The 13,402-nt window shown below is 34.6% G+C and overlaps 1 protein-coding gene across 2 annotated transcripts; it reads right to left on the bottom strand.

Moving 5' to 3' along the window:
• Positions 1 to 987: 987 nt before the first annotated feature.
• Positions 988 to 10,416, bottom strand: LOC132172627 (transcriptional corepressor LEUNIG-like). 2 transcript variants are annotated; one of them, XM_059584161.1, is made up of 18 exons: positions 10,351 to 10,416; positions 10,150 to 10,234; positions 9,942 to 10,042; positions 9,385 to 9,473; positions 9,146 to 9,297; positions 8,641 to 8,692; positions 8,484 to 8,556; positions 7,738 to 7,787; positions 7,369 to 7,569; positions 6,075 to 6,137; positions 5,834 to 5,887; positions 5,510 to 5,648; positions 5,170 to 5,282; positions 4,937 to 5,086; positions 3,245 to 3,400; positions 2,308 to 2,424; positions 2,020 to 2,220; positions 988 to 1,404 (listed from the first exon to the last, which is right to left on the bottom strand). In XM_059584161.1, exons 2-18 carry the CDS (start codon positions 10,200 to 10,202, stop codon positions 1,258 to 1,260), a joined length of 1,911 nt encoding a protein of 636 aa, XP_059440144.1. In that variant the 5' UTR covers positions 10,203 to 10,234; positions 10,351 to 10,416; the 3' UTR covers positions 988 to 1,257. The 2 variants fall into 2 exon arrangements, with proteins under 2 accessions (XP_059440144.1, XP_059440145.1); XM_059584162.1 differs by lacking the exon at positions 10,351 to 10,416 and having other exon boundaries at positions 7,369 to 7,548; positions 10,150 to 10,286.
• Positions 10,417 to 13,402: the final 2,986 nt, after the last annotated feature.

Genomic DNA, 13,402 nt, shown 5'->3' on the forward strand with positions numbered 1-13,402 from the left:
TCAATAGGCTTTGTCTTCTTTTGCGTTTTAAAAGAGAAGAAAAAATATTGAAGAGCCTCAGCTCGGAGCTGATTTGTTTGACATATGAAGATTAAGGATGAATTTGAAGAGCATGGTTTTGTGATTCTATTCATTGTATGTTAGCATTGCAATGGCAGATTCTTGTAAGAACCAAACGGAAAATCATTGCAATGCTTCAACATCACATTCTGGCAATGCCAGTGAAGGTGAAACTTTTATACAAAGTGAAAGTTTGTCATTAGAGAGCTTACCCTAATTTCGTTTTTAGGATCATTTGCTCCTCCTTTTTGGATTAGGAGCGGAAAGGATCCTCATTTGTAACCCTTTTCTTTATTCAATTAAAAAAAAAAAAATGTGAAAGTTGATGAATTTCTATAGTGCAAGAATACTTGCAGTCAAAATAAAAAAATAAAAATTGTAAGCAATGCAAAGAAGAGATGTAAGGGACCATTGAAGTTCCTCGGGTGCCTTGAATATCAACAAATACTCTCTCAAATAGAATTTCATAAAATTAGACTCTATCTGAATTTTATAAAATTTGAATAGCTTAAGAGAGAGGAGTTGCGGAACCCGCCTGCCTAAGCAGCTTAGGGTATGGGCCCACCTGCTCAAGACAGTGAGTCCCACCAACCCCCTCTCTAAAATTCAGACAACTTAATTTCAGGGATTCCAATCCCTCTCTCTTTAGCCTGTCAAAACCTTGAACAAAGCTGATATAAGTGTAGCAGCATTCAATGCACATGAACAGAGCAGATGCAAGTCTGATCATCATAAATTAACCTCTACTTTGAGGCAGATTTACATGTCATCATCAACTTCTCCAAGATCATCCCCGAGAAGGAGATGACTCATGCCATTTTAAACTGTCGTAATGTATACTTTGGTGTTAGGGCACACAAGCATCACAGCTACTATAACACATTTCACAGGGGATATCAAAGCAAATAAATCTGTGTTTTATGCTGCGATATTGTTTCATTTATATTGAGTTGTAATCATGTGAGTCTGAAACAGTAAGCTGTACCCTCTATAGATTTGAAAACTGAATATACCCATCTTTTCAGGGGTTTCATGTATAAGACTAAAAAAAGGTTTATCTCTAGCCATGGCACCTAGTTCCTGGCGATTGAAGTCCTAGCTGTTATGCAGTTTTTGCCTCTATCCAGATCAACGAAATGTTTTACAAAACCTGCACATTTTCACATGTGGTTCAAGGCATGTGCATACAGAGAAGCATCATTTCCATAACTTCACACAGTGGTCATGACTTGCTGAGGCAACCATTTCAGTCTGTGGTGAATCTGCTAGTCCAGCAATTAATCCATCGTGAGCTGGAATCAACAATGTTTTATTGTTCACAGTTGGATTCCATAACTCAAGAAACTGCAATATATAAAAATAATAGTTAAGCGATTAAATTTATCTCTTCTTATAAGCTTAAGCTTTTGGGATAACTGATAATTTAACATAGTATCAGAGCCAAAAGTTATGGGATCAAATTAAAAGGGAGTTTGAGTCCACATGTTAGAGAAAGTGTTAAAGTACTGATTAAGTGATTAAATTTACATCTTCCTATAAGCTTAAGCTTTTGGGATGACTGGTAATTTAACACAATAAAAGATGAATTATTAAATCTCACCGAAGGAGGATATTGTGTACATGACCATAAAGATAGCGCCAATAAAAACAAATCCCTTGCAGGCTAATAAAAGGGGGAAAAAGAAATGTTTCTTCTAAAGTCACTCTCTTGCAACTAAAACATTTAAGATCATTTCTAAGTTGGCAACAATTTCAGTAGAAACAAACAGGGTCTTGATGTAATATTTTCAAGTTCTGGCAAAATTTATTCTGCCATATACCTCCAATGTGAAAAGACATGTGCACCAACAAGTTTTCTTCTCTTTGCAGTTAATTTTGTAGCTATCACGTCATCATATTCTTACTATTTTCATGTCTTTTGGATGAGCAAATAGAACCTTACATTATATAACGGTATACCTGGTAACCACCAATGATCAAGAGCTGTGAATATCCCGGATGAAATGTGCATGACTGGAATTTGTTGCCATTTGAATGAAGTTCATGTATGCACTTTCCGCCTGACACAGCTGACCAAATTCGTGCACTATCTTCACTAACAGATGCAATATAATTCCCACTTGTATCCCAGCAAATTGAAATTATATCTTTGACATGTCCCTAAAAAGAAAGCAAATTCACTCAGGTAAATAATGTAGAGGGAATAGAAACATAAAATCTAATACATTACAAGATTTTATGACTTACCTGAAAGTAGAATTGGAGGCCGTCAGTCTCTACATCAATTACATAGACACTGTTTCCTGCAGCAGTGGCCAAAACGTTTCCCAATTGTGGCTGGAATCTGACTTGTTTAGTAGCTCCCTGCAGTTACTCCATATGGAGATTAAGGCATTGATAAGTAGAATTGCAAGAAATGTTTGACTACCAAACATCTTCAATGCAATAGGATACAATGTAATTGCCATCATAACAACTATTCTGCAGGAAAATGGCTCAAAGGGTGATAAAGTTTCAGAACATATACTCAAAATGGTTTCATAAGGTTTCTTCAATATGTGAACAAAGCCATGGCATGAAGACAACTTAGTATCATGATGTTAACTTACTCTTCAATGGTGCATTTTCATGACTTTTAACACAAATCATGAGAAGATAAATCCAAATTTAAGGCTGTGAAAGTCACTATTCGTGTGCGTACTTTTTAAAAATTATAAGACATCATTCCAGTTGAAACCTTCATAATATTTGCAATATATATCAAAAGAAATGCTGAAACATCAGCATAGAAAGGCCTTAATCAAGTGCAAGGCCCAAAGGCCTGGGATCAATAAAAATATATAAATGATTAAAGCCACCAAACTGGGTTTGGGGGAAGTTTCCTCCAACTCAGTCTATAAAAATGACAATTAAAAAAAACATGTCTTTCTTACATGCAAATGGACACATGTCATTTTTTTAGACGGGGTTGGAGGAACTTCCTCCAACCTAGTTTGGAGGGAATATTAGTCCGAATTTAACACTACTAAGCTATTAGTCATGCAGCATAGCACTTTTTGTGGGTCTAACCTGATATCAATGTCTACAAGAAATAAGTGTAACAAGCAAACTGTTGTTGTTTCAAATATTAGCATATTATGACTCTATTATTCTATTCTGACTAATGGAAAGCTCAAGATCAGACCTTAGAGACACGTTTGCAAGCATTTTCGATGACACTCCATAGTCGGATCTCATTATTTCTATCACAGGAGCAGAGGAGGTCCAACTTTCTTGGGTGGAAATCCACTGACATTACTTGTTCGGCATGTCCAAGAAGCTTGCACAATGATACGCTTGGCTACAATAACAACCATGAAACCCAAAAAATAATTTGTTTATGTTAAAGGATTTGGTTACTCCTTTGCTTGATACAAAACAAAAGCATAGAAGGCAAATTATATATTACACCTAAGACGTAATTAGATAATGAGGATAGGATCCATTGGGTATAGATAGAGCATCAATCCCATATAAGGCTCATATTCTGGCCCAAAGATGCCGCCTAGTCAAACCCATGTATTACTAAACTGCACATTCAGAAAGTCCCAATCTTAAAACTTAGTGTACAAATGCTATATATTGATAGGAAAATAGAACTAGCGGAGAGGACATCAAGCCCATCTTAACTCCAAATCCAGAAGGTCACACGCTTCCCTCACAACTAATTCACAACCTTTGAAAAACCCAGGTCCAACCCACATATTGAAGCTGGCATGAGAATAGCGGATATTTCATCAACCATAACTAGAGCCCCGAATTTCTACTATTAAAAGAATTATGTCAGGTCCTTGATATTGCTTGTAATTTCAGCTCAAAGTTACATCTTGTACTATTTTTTTATTCCTTCTTCCTTCTTTTTCCTTTTTCCTTTCCTTTTGTCTGTTCCTTGGGTTTTGGGTTTCTTAGATAGCACAATTTGGGTTAGGTACCAGAGCTACTACTTAACGCCAAAAAAGAAAAATACTTCACACCAGAAATATTTACACTAAAACCAGTTTCACTTGTGTAACTTGTCCTCTTACTGATCCAATGAATTAACTTGATAGAATTCTCATATAAAGTGGCAACATGTCATACATCTTTTAGCAAATCTAATCATTCCAACAACTTCATACCAAGATTTGACCATCTTGAGATAAATAAATGGAAAAAAAAAAAATTATGTTGCAGAATTGCATTTTTTTTTCCTTTCATATATTTCACTTAGACAATGCAATTGAACATGTAGAAAGAACCAAATTCATCAGACAAGATATAGATTCACCTTTGAAAGGTTATCACTTTATGAATACAACAAGCAACAATTAAAAAACTTTGTAGAATCCACAAATGCAAACCTTGGATGAACATAATATTTGAAAATTTCAACTTCAATTTGAATTCCAATCTAAGCAAACATTTAGGTTATAGCAACATACAAGAATGGCCTATATCTGTTTCATTTGCAACATGAAGAATTTAAATCCTCAAGTAGAATAGACTTGTACCAAACAATTCAACTAAAGGGAAATATGTAAAATATGAACAATGCGGGTATGTTTCATATTGGATATTCATACAGATAAGAGCAAGCAGGTGTGGACATAAATGAATCAGAATAAGACTTAATATCTGTTCGAAGCTATCAAAAAGACATTGTATTAATATTTTTTTAAAAAAGGTCTATGGTCTACCCCCTAAAAATTGGACCTTAATGTCAGACGTCCTTCGCATTGCTTCTAAAGGGATAACTGACAAGAAAAGGGAACACTACACAGTAACAAAATAGAACAACTGATGTCCTAAATAAGACAGTCAGACAATCAAGGTCAGAAGTGGCAAGGAAAAAGCTTACCGTTGCTGCATCCCATATTTTCACAGTTCTGTCAAAGGAAGATGTCGCAAAAATAGTTGAACATGGTCTAAACCGAACATCTGAAACTAGAAGAGAATGCTCTTCTGATGTATTAATGGAACTAAAAGTTTCCAAGTTCCAAATGGAAACCTAGCAGTGGAAATGCAATACCTCAGAAACTATGCAAAAGAAAAACGCAAACGAAATTTCAATGATGGATCGCATCAAACCACCTTATTTTCATGCCCTGCACTAGCTAATAACTTCCCATCCGATGAAAAATGGCAGCACAACACCTTGTTTTTGCTTGAGTGGAGGGTAACAACCTCTTCAAACTTGAAGCATACTGGATGGTCACAAAGCTTAAGTTAATACAAATATCAATAAATATTTGGATAATATTATTGCAATGTAGTGCATCATTCCCCTTTCACTGTTTTGTATTACGTACATTTAACTAAAAGTATCCAAGTAGATTTCTGATATGTACCATCTACTAGATTCTAGGCATAAATTCCATAATCTTGTCAAAAAACTACATAGTACCTTTATACTGAAAGTGTAGAAAATTACCTTCATGTTCGTCTTTAGTGCAAGCTATGGAATGGTGTTTTAAACTGCTGAAAGGAGGACTTGTACCACCAGCATTTTCATCATTATGGGACAAGAAAGATTCAACATCGACAGGTGTATCGTCAGCATTTATATGATCCTATCATGGGTAATCCATGAAGAGAGCAAAAATTAGAAGACATAAAAGCCCAAGATAGCAAGCATACAACAAATAGATGCATTCAACAAATATGATGATAGAATTACTAATATTTCTTTTTCTTTTTCTTATAAATATGATTGCCAAGTGATGAAAGAAAAACCCTTTCAAGGGGTATGACCTACCACCATATTGTCTGCAGCTCTTGAATATAACCTTGTCTTACTCTTTCTGCTATTCTGATCCAAAACAGGTAATATTAGAAAAATAGATTACAGAAAAAGTAACACACACAGACATAAATATGTAGATATTTGATTTATGTAAGAAACGATAACCTTTCACCAATAGAAGAAAGCATTAATCATCAACTTTCCTAACAAAGAAAATGGCTTAAGTTGGGTTACAACTATCCTCTAGGAATACCTGCTGCTCTAGTGGATCATGTTGCCACTGGTGCTCGGCAGTTTGTTTCATTTGGACCATCATCTGAGTCATAATCAACTTATGAGGAAATGGATTATGAAAATTTTAGATGTAATGTCCAATAAAAATTTATGGAAGGAAGTTTGAAAATTAAGACGTGCATTTGATTCATTTATGGAATTAATACTTTCATCAGTTTAAATCTATAACATTTATCAAAAGAAGAGGGAAGTGAAAACACAAGAACGCCAAAGCATCAAAAGCAGCAATGATCTCTGGGAAAACCATTACCAGGATATGGAACTCCTCCTATCATAGATCAATAGGCCTCCACACTTATTACCATCTAAATTCATCTGAAAAGGCATCGTCACAAAAACTCAAGGTCAACTTTCTGCTGTAATTGGTTTCTGCTTTTGGTTAGGAAGTATTAAAACTACTTTTGGTTTCCTCTTCTCCAATAATCTTTCATACGTAGACTGGCTGGTATTAGGACCAGTAACAAGATAAAAAGTTCACCAAAAGCAATTATAAATCTAAGCTCTAGAATTTTCTTGATACCTCATCTTCTTCAGTCCAGCTCATTGACTTCTCCACAAATCTAAATGCTTTTCCACAAGTAAACTCAAGATCCATGGTCCATTACAAGTTTGACGGAGGTGTATATGATTGTAGATATTTCTTATCGAAGGCAATTCACATAACTGTACAGGAGAATTTCTTTGTAGGTATACACAGTCAACAATCAATAGAGGATAATAGAAGGATGATATATGATTAGAGTAATGCTATATGCAAGACTCCTATCCCCCTTTTATCCCCCTAAATGTGACATGGCTTTTAAATCACAATTGAATTTTGATCCATTAGTGATTTTAAAAGCCATGTTACATTTCGGACGATAAAAGGGGGATAGTAGTCTTGCATATAGCATCACTTATATGATTATATTATCTATGTAATAATCAGGATGGTTGTTTCATGTCCAGGAGTTGGCATGTAATATAGTTTCTTAGGAATTGTTACCATTGCTTTTGGATTATTTTCTTATCAGATGAACAAAGCAGTATCCATCACAAAGGTGAAGAACCTGACATAATTACATTAAAAAATGCAGAGCAGGTCAAATGTTAACATGGGATATAAATAGTAGATTTGTTGTGTAGCTGTCACATTTTTACCTGCTGATTCACATAAAATTGCATGTACACAGTAATTCATATCACAACTCCAGCTTCTTTGATAAATAGGGAAACCAATCATCTGGAACTTGAAAGTCATTGTTTCCGCTAACCTGTCGATCCTTTGCAGATAATTCCATTTGGGGAAGCATCAGATTTGGACTATCAAAATTGGCAGGGCTTCCAGGAAAAGTGGATGTCTGATTTTCATGCATACGTGACAGTACTTGAGCCATAAGTGCTTGCTGAACTTCTGGTGTCAACGTCTGAAAATGTTGCTGACAGTTTGGTTCCTGAAAAAGTGAGTTTAGTACCTAGTTTCCCAAATCACGGGGAATTTGGTCAAGTTCCAACAGAAATATGAAGTAGATTGAACTAGGAAATTTAATTAATGCTCAACAGCAATTATTGACAACAACAAGAACATAGAAGTGTCGCTTAGAGGGTTCGAGTTCTAGAGCCAAGTATGTGATAAAACTTACAGTTAAAGGCCATCCATCCAGTGATGCTGAATTGATTCCCTCAAGCATCCCTGCAAAGATTGAAATTTAGTTAAAACATCAAGTAGATAATAACCATTCCTTTAAATGAAATAAATCAGAGAAAAATATTGCTACCTAATTATATGTTTTTTCCAACCACTTATGTGCAATTATGCCCAATTTAAAAGAGCTAAAGCTCCAAATTTAGTGACTTATTAAAACATTTGGCCCTAAGTTCAATCATTGGATCGCTTAATTACCCCAAGATAATTAAAGGAACTAAGACTTGATGCAACCAAAACTACATGGCACCATGTCCTGCCATGGAATACAAAGCATTAAGGTCAACAAAAGGCACTCCTCGTTAATTCATTATGCACATCACTTTGTACGATGGGTTTCTGGAAATTACTCATCTCTGACCATTCCCAAAATAAATTAGGAAAAATAATACAAAGTGAAGTGCATAATGGATCAGATAAATTGAGGCAATTAGTTTCATGTTGAAGTCTAAAGGCCTTTAAAGAGCATAGTAGGCTAACAACAGAAGCAATATAAGATATCATATGAATAGTTACTTCTTAGTATAATAAAGCACAAGAAGCAAACAGCACACATCATCTTATTCATTCAATTCCATAGCACTAAGGTTTGTGTTGAACTAAAAATGAGGTGAATTGGCTAAGCTGAGCCCCAAGATTTTCCAAAGAAGAAATGCAAATCTAGGAAGTATGATATAACGAAACCTGCATCATGTGGCCCATACAGCATGGAATTCATTGGTACAGTTCTCTCTATTCCAATGTCATTTCTACTTTCCTGCACCACCAGTAACAATAATCTTCAAAAAGATTCTAGCAGTTAGGAATTTTCATGAGAATGTTTGAATAGGTTTGACTATACTCTCACAACCAGCTGTTGAGCCTGCTGCTCACGAGTTTGTTGCTCAGGATGGCTGACACATGAATAAGAAATGTCAAAAAGAAAGGATTAAAAAAACCTCCATTATGTAAAGGAAGCCAATTAACAGTAACAATTATCATGTAGGCAATCATTTCTTTTTATGTAAGGGCAACAATTTCTCAAAGTACCCATTTCAAACTTTACCTACAGTCGAGACCCATACATCTAAGGACTGTTACTCTCCTTTCATTGAACAGAGAAATCTATGATAGACATTTCATTTCATGTAAAATGAAAAGCTCTACTCTACTGCATGGGCATGTGGGGTGGGGTGGGGTGTTCCGGAACCAAAGACACAGTATAAATAAGCCACCTTACAAACATATCTCAGAAGTACCTTGAACTGATTGGGGCTGAATTTGGGAGTCTCGGTTTATTAGCATCAATTGAACGTAAATTGGGATAAAAGGTTCTAGTAGGATGCTTAAGACGCTCTTCCTCATACCTTTTTGCAGTCAAGAGATAAGCAGCTGATTGCCCCAATGTCTTATCAAAGTCAGTAATCACAGTTGACTGTCCACGGCTGTACTGATTCATCGCTGACTGTGGCATTCTTGAATTGATTTTTTGTTGCTCATTCTCTGTCATTTGGGTATCCTGAAAATTAAACAAGGAATTCCTAGAATGCACCATCTTACAACAAAAACTAAGCCCAGAGATACCTCAAATTCAATAGATTGTCACCTTAACAGAACCCAATGCATTCGAGTAAGAATATACATCAGAAAATAGTGACCACCATTCGAGTAAGAATCCTTCTGGAGTATCAATGGCTGGAAACAAGAACCGCACGTTTCTAATCAATAAACAATCAACTTAAGGTGACAATGTAAACATCAAAGCCACCCAAAAATATCATAATGGGCATAGTACAATGAAGTGAACAAGAAGCCTCGTGTGATCAAAAAGGGAACAACAAATTAACATGACCCATATTGAAAGCACAATTTAATAACTCAACGGACAGCCATTGAACAAATTCCCTCAACTTTTCCACTCTCAAGGAAAGCGACAAACAAAACAAAAACTCGTAGTCAAAGATATTACCAACAAAATTAAGCAATAAATTCTCAAGATATTAGAAAGAAAATATTAATAGTAACAGTAATTTACACAATCAACATCAGGAGGGAATCTCAGTACGAATTAATTAAGTGCGGTCATCCATTGGAACTTAGAAGCGTATTAAAATATGAATAACAGAGGCATAAAATAAGAGCCTGTACGGAAGAGAACATTACCAACTCTGTCAGTAACATCAAGACGGGCCTCATTCTTGAAAATTTCAGCAGTCTTATGCATCTTCTTTTTCACCAAATAATCATGCAAATACACATCAAACCTATAACCGCCATCAAAACGAATAAACACAAATTAAGCACCCCAAAAACAAAAAGCAACCCATATATACACCAATGAGAAAAACACCATTAAAGCAAAGAAACTCACATCATCGCACTGATCGCAGGATTCCAGCCTTTCCAGGGATCACCTGACGCCATAATTTCTTCCCAACACCACCACCTTCGCAATCCTACACTAAAAAGAAAGAAATGAGAGCATGAAACCAAGTGGGTTGGACTTCGATGAAGATTGCGCAGTATGCGCAATTCTAGCGTGACCCATTTGAAGTTTCTTAGAGAGAGAGACCTGAGCGAGCTAAGCAGCAAGTGACAGTGCCATGCAAAAGAAAAGGGCCAAACAAACAGAGTTGGTTTGCTTGTGCGTGTGTGAGAGAGAGAGAGGGTGTACGGACTTTGTAGGGGCCACAGATACGTGTCACTCATAAGGGGTTTTCTTGTTCTTTGTGTTCAAATGGTAAATCAGTTGGAAATTTAGAGAGGAAAAGGCGATTAAATTGCTTAGGTGGTTAGTAAAACCACCTCCGCTAATTCACTAAGCGGTTAACTTAATTGTTAAGAACTCTAATAAACCGCTTTTTAAAAGAAAAACAAATTTAAAAAGCAAAACAAAACGATTTTATTTCTATGATAATATAATAATATCATATTACATACGATATTGTTTTTAAATTTTTATATATTTTTTTATATTTTAAATTTTAAATACCAAAACGATATCATTTCATATATATATATATATATATATATATATAGTGGTGAAGCCAAAACTTTTGTTCATAAAGGCAAAATATAACTAAAAAAAATAAATAAATAAGTTATCAATTTTAATTATATATTTCAAGTAAGTGATTGAGTTCAATCTAATTAGGGGTAGTATAAGAAATTTCAAAATTTATTTACGGATGGAATGTCTTACACTTAGAACTTACTGTACATTAATGAATTACCTCTTTCCATCTGAATCAATAAATTAAATCTCTTTGTATCATCTTATGAGTTAGAGTTTCTAGATGCACAATAATTATCCATTTTTACTGCGATATGCATGCCGAAATGAATTTTTTTTTAAAAAGAGTTGTTTCTAGATAACGTCTACAAAATCAATTTTGCTTAATTTACTTTGATGGAGCACCTCCCAAATCCTTGAATTTTGTACTGATCATTCTTATTCACTTATATTGGTTCTAATTTTTCTTTATAAAATTAAAAAAAAAAATTATGGGTGTAAAATGAATCAGATGAATCAGAGCTATCCTGGATTTTTTTAATTTTTTATAAAAAATAAAAATTATGAGCAATATGAGAATTTTGTGATAAAATTGGTCAAATTGAAAGATTTGGAAGTTTAGGGGATGTATTGCAAAAATTTTAACATTGAAGGTCGAATTAAAAATCGTTCCAAACTTTAAGATGATAAAGTGTACTTTTTCCAATTAATTGTGATGTCTTGTGAATTGTGAACAATGTCTCATCACTTAAAAAATATCTTGATGACTTTAAACATCCCAAACATAGTCTTCCTTCTTCGTTCTTTTTATTATTTTTTTTGGGCCATTCCTTCTTTTCTGAGCTTGAAGTAAGTTTCTCTTTATTTGTTCTAGATCAATTTTTTTTTTCTTCTTTTCTGAGCTTGTTCTTGAAAGACTTGAAGGCTGATCTTTCTTCTTTGTTCAAATGTTCATCTAAGTTTTAACTTACTAAGGGCTCTAAAGAGTGAAGATTGAAACAGTAACAACAAATTTGAACAAGTTTAACGTCAATAGCTACAAGAGGATCCTAGAAGGAGTTCTACTAAGGGTGCCCTTGAATTAGTGGTTTAGAGTTTTGAGGGTGGGCAAGTTCAAGGCAAACAAAAAAAATTCACTGGTAAAAGAGGTTTTTGGGGGTTGAGGGGGGTATGTGCCCCCTCTCGACCCCTGCTATATATATATATATATATAACGGGTTAACGATTAGCAGTTTTTGATAATTGCTTTCAAAAGCGGTTAGCAATTAGCAGGTAGTTATTAACCACCCGTCTTTTCACCCCTATTGTAATCTATTTCAAGAATAATGCTACAAGCCTTTTTAGAGTCTTCTTAAAGTAATCTCAAATGTGATGTAGCTTTTAAAATTACCAATAAATCAAAAGTTAATAAATCACATCTCAATTTTAACGGCGATTTTAAAAAATAAAATAAAATAAAATAAAAATAAAAAGTAAATTTCGAACATTTAAGTTATCCCTCAATGTCAGAGACAACTTGAATTAGATAGGAGTAATGCTATAAGTCTTCCTAGAGTCCTCATAGAGTCATCACAAATATGATGTGACTTTTAAAATCAACAATAAATCAAAAGTTAATAAATCATGTTTCAAATTCAACGGTAATTTTTTTTTTTTAAAACAAAAAAAAAAAGTAAATCTCGAACATTTAAGTTATCCTTCAATGTCAGAGACAACTCGAACTAGATAGGAGTAATGCTATAAGTCTTCCTAGAGTCATCTCAAATGTGATGTGGCTTTTAAAATCACCAATAGATCAAAAGTCAATAAATCACATATTAAATTCAACAGTGATTTTAAAAGTCACATCACATTTGAGATGACTCTAGGAACAATTTAAGAAGACTTATAGCATTATTCATTAGGTAGTGTACATAAAACTGGAATAGGATCATTTCCAGTCCATTATGGACTGAAGAATATCCAGTTCATGACTGGGATTTCTTCTTAGAAATCTAATAGCTACAAATAGGACACATGTCCCACTCCCAAAAACAAATAATAAAAAAATAATATTTTAGATTAAAAAAATAAGGGGTGGCTGGCCACCCCATCTTGGCCATAGGGGGTGGCCAGACCACCCCATTTTAGCTGGGGTGGCTTGAGAGCCACCCTAATGGCCAGCAAGGGATGGGCGGACCACCCCATTGCCCTTGGGGTCGCCGGCCCTAAACTCAAACTAAAAAAAATAAAAAAACTAAAAAAAATAAAATAAAAAAATCGACATTTGGTCCCTTGGGGGGTCAAAGCGATTTTTTTTTTTTTTTTAGATACGACCCTTGCCACCCTCGACCCCCAGTGAGTTGGTCCGATACCCTTTTTTTTAATAATTTTTTTAATTTTTTTAAAAAAAATATATATAATATTTTATTATTATTTTTTTTATTAATGGGACATATGTCCTATTTATGGCCTCAAGATCTCTTTAAAGAGATCCTGACCATTAACTGAATATTCTCCAGTTCAAAATGAATTGGAAATGATCATGTTCCCATAAAACTGGTGGACAACGTTCCTCTCTAGTCCAAAATGGACTGGAGAGGATCCAGTTGATGGCTATGATTTCTTCTTA

Source organism: Corylus avellana, chromosome ca2 (genome assembly GCF_901000735.1).
Source record: "Corylus avellana chromosome ca2, CavTom2PMs-1.0".
Classification (NCBI taxonomy): domain Eukaryota; kingdom Viridiplantae; phylum Streptophyta; class Magnoliopsida; order Fagales; family Betulaceae; genus Corylus; species Corylus avellana.